The 14,538-nt window shown below is 45.8% G+C and overlaps 1 protein-coding gene across 1 annotated transcript; it reads right to left on the bottom strand.

The window, feature by feature from the left end:
• Positions 1–6,950: 6,950 nt before the first annotated feature.
• Positions 6,951–14,319, bottom strand: OSR1 (odd-skipped related transcription factor 1). The gene is made up of 3 exons (XM_072332895.1): positions 14,174–14,319; positions 7,958–8,650; positions 6,951–7,452 (listed from the first exon to the last, which is right to left on the bottom strand). Exons 2-3 carry the CDS (start codon positions 8,602–8,604, stop codon positions 7,317–7,319), a joined length of 783 nt encoding a protein of 260 aa, XP_072188996.1. The 5' UTR covers positions 8,605–8,650; positions 14,174–14,319; the 3' UTR covers positions 6,951–7,316.
• Positions 14,320–14,538: the final 219 nt, after the last annotated feature.

The raw sequence follows: 14,538 nt of genomic DNA, 5'->3' as shown, positions 1-14,538 counted from the left end.
AAAGAATACTCTTAGAAATATGGACTGAAGAATAAAAAGCAGCAAATTATATATGAGAACTCTGGTACAAGCTGATATATCCATTGGAAAGAAGACAAAGTGCTAAAATGAAACAAATTAAATAAAGACAAAACGTGTCAGTGGGACTCAGGAATGCAAATTCTGTGACTCCGACACAACCAACAGTAGGATCCATTCTCTTCTCACAGCTTCTCCTGTGAAAATAGAATAGCTCCACTTGATTCAGTCAAGCCCAGCTGCTGAAAGATTTGAACAAGCCTACAAACTCAGATGTCATTATTTCACACATGTAATCTTGAAAATCAAATGCTATTACCAGCACCAAAGAGTTAGCAAAGACAGAAAGCTCATTATAAACCAGGAAAATAAATATAACATTCAACCCTTGAGAAACAACTGAGGTGCCTTTTACAACCACAACACACATTAGGACTAGCAGTTCAAGTTGTCACTTTCTCTGTGAGATAAAATAAGAACACACGATCAGTATACCTTGTAAGTTGGGTAACTGATTGGTAGTGACAAACTCTGTATACAGACTTTCACTAATTGTTGTCATTGATCAGATTGTTGCTTTGTTTTGTGTTGGTGTTGGTTTTTTTTTTAATAGCTATGTTGTCAGGAACTATAATGCTAGCAGAAATATTTAGTAAATGTAGTGCAGTACTAGACTCAAGTAAAACTACCAAAAAGTCCAGACATTTTTGCTAAACCATATGTTTCACTGATAAAACGAAGGCAACTAATATTTACCATTTATCTCTTGCTTTATCAAAATGAATAAGTGTATATGTGTATATGTATATATATATGTGTATATGTGTATGTATGTATATTTATATATACATTTTTCACATTCTGATGTAGTTCCTCAGAATTTATCAAGAGTGTCCGTGTATATACATCCTGGACTAATTGCTCTGTACTTTTCAGTATTAACTCTTGATTCCAAAACAACCTCCCCAAAATAAACAACAATATAATAAAAAGCATTAGAAAGTTGTCAGAAAGAATGAACAAGAAACAATATACTCAGACAAGTGCTCATGTGGATCATTTGATATATCACAAAATATAGAAAGATCTGCCAGGGAAATAGGATACAATCTCTTAATTTAATGACAGTAACCATCACTGAGAGGTTTTTTCAACAGAATTAGAAAATTTATTTTCCCTTGAATCTTGTAAATCAAAAAATAGATCTCTGCTCAAGTCTGCTCTGGTGCAACCATGAACAACTTCTATTGTTCATTCACAGAAGAGAAAAACCTAATGCCTCCCAGTACACAAACCATGTTGTGAAAGTCTGGATATTTTTAAATTATTGGCATGTGCATGCAGAAGATCAAGAGTATTCTGTTGCTCATGTAAGAATAAATCAGTGACCAATCATGCTGTCACCTCTGTCATCTTTCCAAGCTTTCCATTTGCCTGTGGTCATCTCCCATTCAAAAATGCAATACCAATGAAAATGCAATGCTAACAAAAATAGAATCAGAATTTGGTATGCACTAAGAGGTCTTAAACGGTGTATTTTGTCCAAGGGATAATGGATTTATATTTGAAAAGTGCTCAAAGGTCACATACAGAAGAATGGATCTTACCTCATTTGAGTAATCTAAGGCTTAGGCAACAGCTCTAAGTAATTCTGCATTCCTCATACTGTCAACAGTGAGAGGGGCCCTCCCAAGGAAGATTCCCCAGTCCTAAAACTATGCCTTTAGAGTTCCTCTCTTCTACCTTGGTAGAGGAAGGGACATCCTCTTTGGTAATTTCCCATGTTCTCATCAAGTGTTGCTGACAGTGGAAATATAGAACCAGACAGCTGTCTAAAGAGGGATGTAAACTGGAAGTGGCACAATTGTAATGTCTGTGACATGAATTCTAGAATAACTATGCCTAATAAAGGGTGGAACCAAACAACTCTACCACAGCACCATGCTGAACCTTGCAAGCCTCATGCGGATATTTCCACAGAATGCTGCCCTGTGTCATGTAAACACATCTGCTGGGTATCCGTGGCACACTGCTATGTGGAGCAGCATGAACAAACACAACATTCTGTTGAAAGCTGACAGTACTTTGGGGTGCTGAGACAGTTTTTTTTATGTCCAACTGGATTCTGAGGGCACTTTAAATGACCCTTAAGTTTAAATAAGATAAATCTGACTGTGCAAAACAAGTCAACAGCTTAGCCTGTATCTCCCCATCAGAAGTGATACTTAGCAAGATGAGGAACACTTCCTTCATTGCTGCAGACCCCTGAGCAGTTAAATACACAAGTGGCCAAACTCACTCATCGTAAAACCCAATTGACTTCATTCAAAAAGCTCCTATAAAGATGACTGATGTCATTGGAGTCCCACTAGGGGTGATTTTGGCCTATGCCATTCCTCCTGTTTAGTCATTGGATAGGAATGTAGGGAAGAAACGTGCGCCAGGCTGTAGGACTGCATCGCTCAACAAATCTGCCAGGACTGAAAAGTAGTTACGCGTGAATATAAACTTGTCTTGCATGCCCTATTACATTTCCCAGGTCAACCACTACTTTCATCTGTCCACGTATGAACTGGCATAGCTCCTTTTGCTTCAGTAGAATTGAGAAAGAGTTTATACAAGAGTGTGTCAGGCCACGTAGGAGCAAAGGGAGCAACATTATCCCCATTTTGCAGATGACAAATCCAAAGCAGGGAGTTGATATGATTTGCTTCATCTCACAGGTGGTGAAAGAGGTAGAAGAGGTAGTGAAACTCAAGCACTTACAGCTCCTGGCCACTTAGGCCTTGTATTCCTGTGATATATCTTTGTAATTTCCCTCTCCCCGTCTCCCTTTCCCCCTGCCCCAACCCCATCAGTATTTTCTGTTGCCACACAACTGGGAAGCTGGGATTAATCCATCCCCAGGGAAATGGGATTAATATACAACTCATGTGGAACCTTTAAAAACCCAATGATTTGTGGTCCCCTTCTCAGAGAGATATGTATTCCACAGCTGAAAAGTAAGTGTTCACTGTTCCAGTACACATTCTGAAAGAGGCTCTTGCTCTCTTTCATGAATGTACACTGTGAAGACCCCATTTGACACAATTTTTTCCTGCATCCAAAAGAAAACCAGGCTGAGCAGGCTGTGTAGAATCAGACCCTTGCAGAGCAACAGTTTATGGGCAGAAAAGGAATGACTGGAATGCAAAGGAAAAAAAAAGGGGGGGGGGGGGGAACAAAAGAGATGTGCCAAGACATCTTTACATTTTCTCCTGTAACTGGAAATGGTTAATAAAGAAGACAGAAAATGGGGTTTCCCTTGTAAATCTTGCAGGAACTGACAACTGTGCCCTGCTTTTTACTCTTGCAAATTCCCATTCAGTGATACTTTTATGATGAAAATGCAAAATTCAAAGCAACTGTGGAAACAGAATCAACTCTCAGTTGGCAGACAGAGGCCTAAGCAAGTTTTATTCACTGCATGAATGTCAAATTAAAACGCATGCAAAGAGAAAAGAAGAGGAAAGGGGAGATAATTAATCGTTTAAATTATTTGTGATCCTGATTCTAAAGGCACATCTCCCATATATTTCTCTTCATTTATTCTAGGGTTAGTAGGAGTTATCTCTTCTGGCTGCCATGAATCACTGCACTGATATTGCCTAGCAGAACACAAAACACTGGAAGAAATAGGCAAACTATTCACCAGTGCAGCTGAGAACATGACCGGAGTGATAGCCTTTGTTTGCACACAGTAGAAAGTGGCCTTCTGGGAAGAGGAAATGGACACACATCTACATTTAGTATAAATGATGTTAAGAGGCTGTGTGTGTGCATCCTGTGCTCAGTATGCCTATGCAGTTTTAATACATCTGTAATTCTGAATATGTCAATTCTGGTGTGTTGGGTTTTTGTTGTTGTTGTTGTTTCTTTTCTTTTCTTGCACATAAAAATACATGTCCAGGGAAAATCTTGGCAGGCACATCAGCAGGCTTCAGCTATACAAATGAAATGCTTCTCATGCCCAGCTGGGAGGAGTGGCTTATCCACCTCACGACCCCGCGGTTATAATGGTTCCCAGGGCTGTCGCGGTTTCTTACCTCTCCACGGGTGTTTCGTTATCCTGGTGTTAAAGAGATGGTGGTGTGACCGTGGGAAAGCCTCAGCGGAGTGACCCTCCTTGAGTTCCCTCCTCCCTCCCTTCGGACCCGACTCGGAGAGCCGCCTCGTATTCACGACCCCTAAAAAACTACTGACTCCGAGCGACAGAGCCCTTCGCTTTCCCTTTTGGCTGCCGGACCCCGCGTGCTTGCCGCTGCCTTTACTTTCCGCATAAATGTCGCAAGGGGATTTCAATAAGAGGGAGGGGAGGAGGTGGGGGGAGGGGGGTGAGTTCATAGGGGACTTTCTCTCTTAATCTCCCTTTAGAAGAAAGGCGAACGGCGGGGGCTGGCGAGGACGTGAGCTGCCTCTCCCTCGGGCTGGCAGTCAGCGCCGTAGCAGTGCCCGGAGTTGCGCTCCCGTCCTTAGACAGGAGCTGGGCGTCGCGCCTCTGAGCCGGCAGCGCCGTTCGCCGGCGGCAGGAGGAGTCCGCCCGGCGCGCTGGCGGGTGCAAGTGCCCTTTTCCAAGGGAAGCTCCGCAGGCACCGGCTGGCGCAGGGGAGAGGCGACCGCTCCCGCTGGGCTTGCGCAAACCCTTCGGGGGCCGAGGACGTTGCAAATTGCACACTCCCCTACGCTCCCTCCGATACACGAGAGAACGCGACCCGACCCGGCTCAGCAACACGCGAAAGGTTTTCTGCTCAGAACTCCCCCGGGGAGCGCCGCGCTCGACTCACGGTGGCTGCTATTCGCTGTCGAAGCGCAGAGGGCCAGTTCTGGCTTCCTACAGGTTTGGGTGATTCCCCCTTCACGCACTCCTTGCTTATTCCGAACAGTTGGTTCTCAGATGCCTTTTAAGAAAAAACCAAAAGCCTTTTACGCGGACTGGAAAACGGATGGCGGTGGGAAGCGAAAAAAAAGCAAGCTGGCTTCCGACTCAGGTTCCCACAGCCTCCGAAGACGCATGTGTCATCCCGGCACCCTGCACTTTGCAAGGGCCTTCCTATGCCGAAGGTGGACTCTGCAACCCGTCCTGCAAGTGCATCTAAATTAGCCTCGATGTGCTCGAGTCGGTGTCCAATTAAAATAATAACAATAATACTAATAAAAGAACAAGTGGGGAGAGAAATTTCTTTCCCCTCTCTCCTCCTGACGTTAAGAGAATTAGAACCACGACTTTTCTCCTGTTGCTGATAGGATTCCTTGACCAAATAAAGAAATATCTTCTAAAAGCGGAGCGGGGAAGGGGAAAAGAAACTTGTATGGGTGGGTTGCATAGCGGAGTTGGGCACCCGAGCTTCGGAAAAGCGAGAAAAGGTCCGCTGTTACTTCGGACTTGTCACCGTGCTCACGTGCAGGGCGTTTCTCTTATCTCGGGGCTCTGCCTTGTGACGAGAGTGGAGGGCTTGGGTTTTGCCGAGCGGACGAGAAAGAACGACCAGAGGCGCTTCAAAGTCTCCGGCGGATGCCCCCGCTCTGCGCTCTCTCCCCCGTTTCGATCCAAAGCGGTTTCGCTGTGGAATAAACATCTCTGATCTAAGACAGCTGCCGGGAATCTAAGGCCGCCCCCAAGAAGGTCGAAGATGCGACTGAAAAATGCCCCAATACCCGACAAGTGAAGGGAAGGGGGCGAGAAGGCCGCTCTGCCCGCCGCGCCTTCGGGCTGTGAAAGCGGTAACAGTTCGCCCATTATTCATTTGATTTGTTTCTTGACACCTCTGACACCTCATCTTATCAGCTAATACCCAAGATTTAGTTACCCGAGACGATTTCTTTTTTTTTCCACGCCAGCAGCAAAATGATTTGACACCCTACGGATCTGTTTACTTTTGTGAGCCTTTACCAGAAAAAAAAAGAGAGACAGAGTAGGAAAAAAAAGGAGAGGGAAAACGTATGGGTAAAGATCCAGAGCACTGTGGAAACAAACACTGAGGAAATACTGAGATCACTTAGAGGAAAAAAAATAAGGTCCTGAATATCGACAGAAGCAGTCTGATGGGGAAGAGACCCGAAACCAAATGAACACATATGTAGTCCGTGAAGGCTTGCCTGTAAAATAACGATTTATTTTAATACTTAAAAAAAAACAAAAAACAAAAACCACACACAATCCAGTGATAAATGTCAATTACCAATAATCAGCATAAAGTGCCAAACAGCCATACAACTTTTTTTTTTTTTCTTTCTTTCTTTCTTTCTTTTAATAAACAAAACTTACTGGAATGTCTCTTAATTTGAATACACTGTTCAGAAAGCCAGCATTTAGAAAAATATGCTCTCAGGTTGAGATTTGTTCTTTCTCATCAGGACGCACGAAGTACCACGCAGACCACGTTGTGCACGCCGTCAGTTTGACGTATTGCCGTCTTTCTTTGCTTTTATTTTTCATTTTTAAATAAGTCCACGAGTGACAAAACTCCTCACGGCATGCTTAGACCACAAGGCGAAAAGAAAGGTCTCCATGTCCCAAGGGAGCTGATTTGTCCCAACACCGAAGACCCTCAGGTCTAAGATCTGGAATCATTTTCCAGCGAATTATAGGACTCCTCACTCGAGAGATTTAAGGTCATTCCCAAACGTTATTTTTCTTCTTTCAAGAAGACAAAGTTGCAAATAGGATTTGCGAGTTGCCCTTCTCCTTGTCCTGCTGGTGCTATGATGAGAAACCGACACTGCAGTTCTTAACCATCTTCTGGAATTCTCTGTGTTTCCTGAAGTGTAAAAATAATAACCTTTATACAGTCAAAAAAAAAAAAAAAAAAAAAAAAAAAGTATAAAATAAGAGTTTGTTCCTTTTATTTATTTATTTATTTTTAAAGTAATACTTTTGGAAGCTACGAGTTGGGAGGGGACGGGGGGAATCTGCTGGGATTTTTTGGTGTGGGGTTTTTTGGTGGGTTTTGTGGGATTTTGTTTGGTTTTTAAGGAGATTTCTGTCCGACACGTGAGCACCACCTTTTGGCATAAAGTTTATCTAAGCCCCACATCTAGTACTTTCTGTGTCATTCGTGTGTGTTTTAAACTCCACGTAATCTTTTCGTCCACGATTTAAGAAGTGAGTTTCTCAGGGAGATTTTGCTCTTTTCTAAAGTACAAACAAAAAAACCAAAACCAAAATGCAAAGTTCTGTGCTCCCATCCTGACAGTTTTGTTTCTGTTCTGATTTTGATGTAAAATCTGAAGGGCAGGAAAAGTTCATAGAAGTCGAAGATTCAGCACTTAAGTTTGGCAGGTTTCAGTTCCTTTACTTGCGTGTGCAGTGTCTTGTGGACAGCTAGTGTTCTGGACTGGCAAAATCCTTTCCCACATTCTTGACACTTAAAAGGCTTTTCTTTAGAATGGATATATCTAGGAAGAGAAAAACAATCGAGATGTCAGAAACAACTGGCCTGAACTCAGCACTGATGGAAAACACTCCAGAGATTTCTGAGACCAAAAGTGCCAGAATGCAACACTGGCAATCAGCTGTATGTATGTGGGCAAGAAGAGAGGGGTGTTAGAGGCTTACAAGGGTCTTCCATAGGAATAAAGCAATTCTTACAACTTCAGGGTCAGCAAGCTGCCCGTCTTCATGACACACAGTGATCACAACGGTAAAGTGATGCAAGCAGAAAGTGAAAATGTCTGAGGAGGCCGTACAGGTTATCTCTGTAGGGTGGACAGGTAAAGTAGGCTTCTCTTACAAGTGAGTGATCTGAGCTTCCCTACCAGCACTAGGTAAAGAACCTAGGAGGAGCAGTGCTGCCTGGCTGGGGACATGGCCTTTCTTACTATATGACTGCTTTATGACTGTAAGCTGGTTACTGGGAAAGCACGGATACACAAGGAAAATGGACAGGAGAAGAATATTTACCTGTGGTCTCTCAGGTGATCCTGTCTTCTGAAGGCCTTGTGGCATATGTCACATGTGTAGGGCCGTTCATCAGTGTGGGTTCTTTCATGGATCAAAAGGTTGTACGACTTGGTGAAGTGCCTGCCACAGAATTTACACACAAACTCCTTCTTGGTTTTGGATGGTAACCTTCCCCGGGTGGGTTTCTTCTCTGGAGAGAGTTTAGTCACCTCAAGCAAAGTCCCCAGCCCTGGCGGGGAGCCCTGGCTGTCCACCTGTCCCAGTTTAGAGTGGTCCTCTTGTGTGGCAGCCACTGCTAAGTTGGCAAAATCAAAGCGGGGTTTCGCTTTGAGGGTCATGTTAGCAACCTCTTGCTTGGGCTGGATGACATGTGGGAAGAGTGGGAAGGTGGGCAGTTGGAACCGTGCATCCACCAGGCTTGACACGCTGGGCACTTTGGAGAAGGAGGAACGGGGCAGATGCATGGCCGGGTACCCCAAAGTCCACTGGTGCAGGTGTACGGCGTGCAGGGCGCTGAAGCCATAGAGGTTGGAGAGGTGGTCAGAAGGCACAGCAGGCAGCCCGTTGAATGCTTGTAAGAAGGAGTAGTTGGTAAGCTGGAGGGAAGGATGGATAGGCACTGGGGCCGGCAGAGTCTTACTTCCCATGGTGGCCACTTAGGAGGAGGATCTTGGGAACAGGGGAGGAAAAGATCTGGGAAAAATAAAATAAAATAAAAGGTGGTGGGGAGAAGAAAGAGAGATGGATTTATATAAACTTAATAGCAAAGGGAATTTCTCACTTTGTTTCTTATTAATGCCCTCTACAAAGCTACACAAGGAGATTGTGTTGGACTTGGAGAAGTCTGACCATTTCTTAATTGCAAACGTATCCACATGGATCTCCAGAATCTCCTTCTCTCTCTCCCTTACACAGCTACAGCACACTCCATCCACAGTCATTTACCCCACCCCGCAACAACACCCGTGTGCCAAGAGTGCCCCTGCTGACTTTCCACACAGGGACAGCGAGGAGATACCTATCAGCCCACAAAACTGGAGGTTCTCTCGTGTAATTAAAAATCCTTTACTGCGTGTCTCAGCCTTTCTAAAATGATGAGATATTGTTCATTCAGACTGCCCTCCAAAACTGACTTCAGCCCTCACTGCTGGGGAGATGTGGGATGGAGTTGCAGAATTTGCTGCTCCAGGTTGCTCACCTCTTTGTGGTCTGCCCTCAGCCCTCTGAATCTGCTCATACTCCCTCATTCAAACAGAAAAAGCCCTTAAAGTTTGTTGGGTTTTGGTTCTGATTTTTAAAGCAACAACAGCAAGGGAAAAAAAAGAAAAAAAGAAAAAAGAAAAAAAGGAAAAAAAAAAAGAAGGAAAAAAGAGAAAAGAATAAAAAACTCCCTCTATATACTGCAAAAAGAAATAGGAAAAGGCTGCATCTGGGCGACAAAACTTAAGTGCCATTTGCTCTCCCCACGGGGAAGTGCCTGGCTTCCAGCCTACATCCCAGTCTAAGCAATTGCTTAATTAAAGCCCTTCACAAGGGAAAAAGGCAAGGACTGAAGGGACCCTTCCTATGTGGACACCCAGCCCACCAGCTGCAGGGCTACAGTCCTTCTCTGGGCTGAGTGCCACCACTTTGCTCTGCATTTCAGGGTCCTGCCAAGCCTCCAGCCTCTCCTCCAGGCCAGATCCCTCCTCATTCCACCCTACAATATGGAGGGGAAAATGCTAACAGACAGCAACATTGAGGCACATCTGGCCCTGCCTGCAAACTGAGCCCTCAACACTGTCAACCGTTTGGCAGGAGATGCCTTTGTAGGGTTGGCAGTGGGGATAGAGCTTCTCCTCTTTGTGTTGTGAGAGAGCACTCAGGGCTTTTGGAGGCATTGTAGCCCTGCACCCCAAGGAACCTCTTTGTTCCACAGCTCATAGGTTGTTCTCTCTCCACCCATTAATCTCTGAGATTTTCTCAGTGGGAATCCTTTCCCTTGGGATCTCCATAGAGTGCACGTAGGGTGCCCCTAAGATCACTGTAGGATCCACATGAAGTTCTGTAAGATGCCCTTTAAGGACTCCTGAGTCCCTTTAGGATTCCCACAAGATGAATGCAAGATTCACACAAGGTCCCAACGGGACCCTATGGCATTCCCACATGAAGAGTGAAGCTTCTTGGAGAAAATGAAGGAGCAAAGTGCAGCAGAGCATTAATTGCCCTCCTGGTCTGGGAAGATGAGCGAACAGGAGGCATGCTGGTGGCCAAAGGGTTCTAAGGACCAGGAAAACAAATCTGATTTATATGTGGCCAGTTGCCTGGAGTGAGATGCTGTGGATGGGAGGGTGTGAGAGTGAGAATCTTACTCTGAGCAGCTCTCTATGCCAGGTCCACCTTTCACACCACTCTACATAAATCAGCGGCAGGAAGAGAGAGAGCCAAACCGTAGAGGAATTCCATCGCAATGACCCAGAATAAGAGAGGGTGAGAGTTTGCTTTTTTGCTTCCCCCTCCACCCTCACCCCCCCCACACACCCCAAAATTGGATTCATTTTACGTAGTAGCTGATTGCAGAACCAACATGTTGAATCCTCCCTCTCCTCTTTGTTTTATTTCTTTCTTTCTTTAACTATTTAGTGCTGGCAAACCAACCGGACCGTTGTATTCTTCAGTTGGGGAAGTGCCTTCCTTGTTCTTAGCGCTGCCCTCACACTAAGGCACGTCCTCTCCCCGACACAAATGCCTCCAAATGTGACCCCGAGAACAAAATACACGAAAAACCCTCTGGTCTGGGTACCTGCAGTGTCTGTTTCTGTTCACCATAAAGGCTCTGCGTCTATTTTCCTGGCTGGGTACTCCCAGATCCCTCAAGCATGAAACGTGCAATTGCAAACAGAGTGAGTTTCTGGGCTTACTCAAATGCCTTCCTTTGGATTCACAGAAAACATTTAATTTGGAATAAGCAAGTGGTGATCTGCTATGCGGATTTGTATTAGTTATTGCCACCAACATTAATATTAATAATAAATAAATCTGTTTCGATTTTCCCAAAGAAGAAGGGGGGCAGAAGACAAGGAGAAATGCAGCGCAGTGGCAAATCCATCCATTGCCCTCGCGGTTGTTTTTTTATTCGCTAGAACAGTTCAAGGAAAATAGACGAGTAAAAAAGAAGAAATAGGAAAAAAAAAAATAAGAAGAAAAAAAAAAAGGGGGGGGGGGGGGGGGAGGGGGGGGATAAAGGGAGACGAGATAGAAGAAGCAAACGGGAGGTGGAAGCAGAGCGTTCACGTTATTACGAGTTTCTTGGCCCTTTTCCAGTAATGTAAGCTACGCTTCTGCTCTGTGCGACCGGAGACGGACAGAAGCCCAGACGGAGCGCCGAGTATTTCTTAGTGAAGTCCCCTCTCTTTGGGACATCAAAGCGGGTCCCAGAGCGGAGACTCCGCTCTCCCGCACAGAGATCACCTCTCCTTTGATTTCGGTGTCACCTCCACCTTTCATTCTGCTCCATGTAAACAGATCTTATCAGGCCTTTTTATTTTTATTTTTTTTTCTTTTTAATTATGATTTCCTTAAGAAGACCCCACGAGCGCTTTGCTTCAATTCCCCTACCGTAATAAAACAGTGCGAGGGTTTTTGGTTTTGTTTTCTAATTCTAACAGAGTCACTCGGTGAAGTAATTGAGACCAAACCACCGTGTTCTGCCTGAAACAAAACCCACTCGTGCCAAGATAAATTTACCCTGCGCAAGTAGGATCATAAACTTGAAAGCCTACATCTGCCTCCAGCTTTCTTACCCTTTGTCTTGTTTGAAGACACCGTAATGCTATTGTCCAGTTGCCATTGTTTTAAGACCGTTGTAAACCTTCCAAACTAAATTCTACCTCTCCTATGCGAAATAACAACAACTACAACGATAATAATAATAATAATTTAAAAAACAAAAAGGAAAGTAAAGAAAAGAAAAAGAAAAACCTGTGCCTGTAACACAGCGAGAAGCGAAATTAAATGGATTTTGAAGTAACCCCGTGGCCAGGCGGTATTTTTTTCCTTTCTACCTTGAATTATCAATTTCCGATGTGCCCTTTGAAAGGGATATTTGTTATATTAAATACCTGACCATAAATAATGAGCTTTGTTAATTAGTTCCACATGGGAGAGCGGCGGAGGTAAATTGCCCTGAGAACGTTGCTTATTTTTACAAACATGATAAAGTAGCGGGCATAAAACTCTGCATTCTTGGGATAGCCACAAACGGGAGCGATCAGGTTCATCTGTCAGGAAAAGTCGCCGCTTTGCCGATCCCTTTCAGGTCCGGCATTCAGGTCCTTTCGGCTCTATCGCACCTCTTGTGCGGAGTTTTGCCACCCGGTCCCCGCTGCTTCGTCCCTCATCAGGACGAGGCTTTCCCTTCCTATCAGTTTAAGCGAGAAAATGGAGCTTACAACTGACCTGTGTTTGGGAAACTCACTGGAAAGGAAATAAAACTGCCCTTTGGCTCTGCATTACCCGAACGTTGTGCTCCGGGAGGATAAAGCGCATTGTTCAGCTCAGATTGATTCAAAGCATTAATGAAGTGTGCAGAATCTATTAAAGCGGGTTTATTCGCAGCTAATTGAGCGTGAAAGAGTTAATTGCTAACATTAATGAGCACTGGAAGGGCTCAGTCAGCATGTGCCTTGGATATCTCCGCTCGATCCTTATAAAATCATCATTCACATTTTATCACGAAATCGGTGTTGACAAGTTTCGCCAGACCACCACCGCGAACGCTGATGAATGCGGTGGTTTTCAGCCTTACGGTAATAATACAAAGCGGGGTCCGACCGCGGTTCCCCGGGGGCAGCTTCTCCTATACCCCCCTTTCTCCCCCCACCCAAAGTGACACAAACTCCTCATCTTATGGGCCACGGGCGGAGCGCAGCCCCACGCGGGCGGTGGGGCGGGAGGGGGGGGGGGGGGGGGGGGTGTCCGTGGGGCGGCCCCGCTGTGCACTCCCCGCAGAAGTGTTTAGGTTGCTTTGGGAGGTCTCGGTGTCGTTAAAACACCCCTCCACACACAAACACACACACGCGTGTCTAAAAGCTCCCATACAGGAGTCAGTCGGGATTTCTCCCCCGAGAGAAACGCCCTTCTTCTCTCCCGGCTGCAAGCGGCGTTACTGCCCTCCGTACCCCTCCGCTTCCACGGGCCGGGGGTTGAACCCTTCGGGGTTGACGCCGTCGGGACACAGCCCTGGGCCCGGCCGAGAGCTGCTCAGCCCTCCCCGGCCGCCCCGGTGCAGCGCCGGGCACAGCGCGTTGCGGCCGCTCAGCTCCCGAGCGCAGCGTTGCTTTGGGGACGGCCCTATGATTTCTCTTCTCTGCGGGTTTCGGACGTGCTAAGCCGGAGCCCACTGTGCACCTGTCCGGCACACGGCTCTCACCCCCCCGCCCTGCTTACGTTGCCCTCGCAGATTTCTGCTGAGCTGCAATACGCCCGACTTTTTGTAGTTCCCTTTCCCAAAAGCCAGAAATAACAACTATGCTGTAATCGTCGGCTTTGCACGGACACTTCATAGGCTCGGCCTCGAGGAGAGCCGAGTTTCTCCCTACACTGAACTTGTTTCTGTCCGTTCAGACAGTTATAAACATCGGATTCATTTCTGTTATGGCCTTGGGAAGAAACAGAGAACGGTTCTCAGAGCCTGGAACTCGAAAAATGGAGCAGAAAAGAAAGAGAGAGAAAAAGAAAAAAAGAAAGAAAAAAGAACGAGAAAATGGAAGGAAGAACGAGAAAGAAAAAGAAAGAAAGAAGGAAAGAAAGAGGGGGAAAAAGAAGAAAGAGAAAGACAGACGAGAGAGCAGAGAAGCCGAGCGTTCAAGCCCATAAAGGACCATCAGACCTCTGGGTTGCTCTTGTGTCATTTTTAGCTCGGATTAAAAACACAGCTCTCCACGAGGGGGGATAAACAGCCCCGAGAGGGGAACGCAAACCTTTAAATAGCATCAGAACACCGATCCCCGTGTGCGGGCTGCCCCAGCCCTCCGCCCGCCCCGGGGAGAGCGTCCTCCTCACGTGAGCCGTAAAGTCCCCACTTCTGCTTCACCACCCGGAGAAAGATGGGGGATAAGGGGTAAGGAAGGAAAAAAAGAAAGGGGGGAGAGAAAAGGTGTTTGTATTGATAAACCCGACCCCGAGGCTTGGCTACAAACAAAATAACAAACGAAATGAGTTGTTCTTTTTATTTACCTAATCTCGATCTGTGCTCCACCGCTGGCAGCAGTTAAAAGATCCCGGGCTAAATCGGAGTTGGTGAAATGAAATAAGAACGAGGAAAAAAAAAAATAATAAAAAAAATAAAAAATAAAAAATGGGGGATGGTGTTGGGGGGAGTTAAAAAAAAAAAAAAAAAAAAAGGCAGAAAAAAAGAAAAGAAAAGAAAAAAAAAAGTAAAAAAAAAAAAGTGGGGCTGTGGGTCAGTGCCTCCGCTGGCCTCGGGGGCACCGCTCCGTCCCCACCCACCCCACCGCTCTCCACGGGCCGGGCCGGGCCGGGCCAGGTGTCCAGGTGCTGCGGCTGCCGGAGGTGCTCTCCCTCCCGGCGCCGTGAGCTTG

The sequence above is a fragment of the Excalfactoria chinensis genome, chromosome 3 (genome assembly GCF_039878825.1).
Source record: "Excalfactoria chinensis isolate bCotChi1 chromosome 3, bCotChi1.hap2, whole genome shotgun sequence".
In the NCBI taxonomy this organism is placed as follows: Eukaryota; Metazoa; Chordata; class Aves; order Galliformes; family Phasianidae; genus Excalfactoria; species Excalfactoria chinensis.
This window is presented reverse-complemented; position numbering and strand designations above follow the sequence as displayed.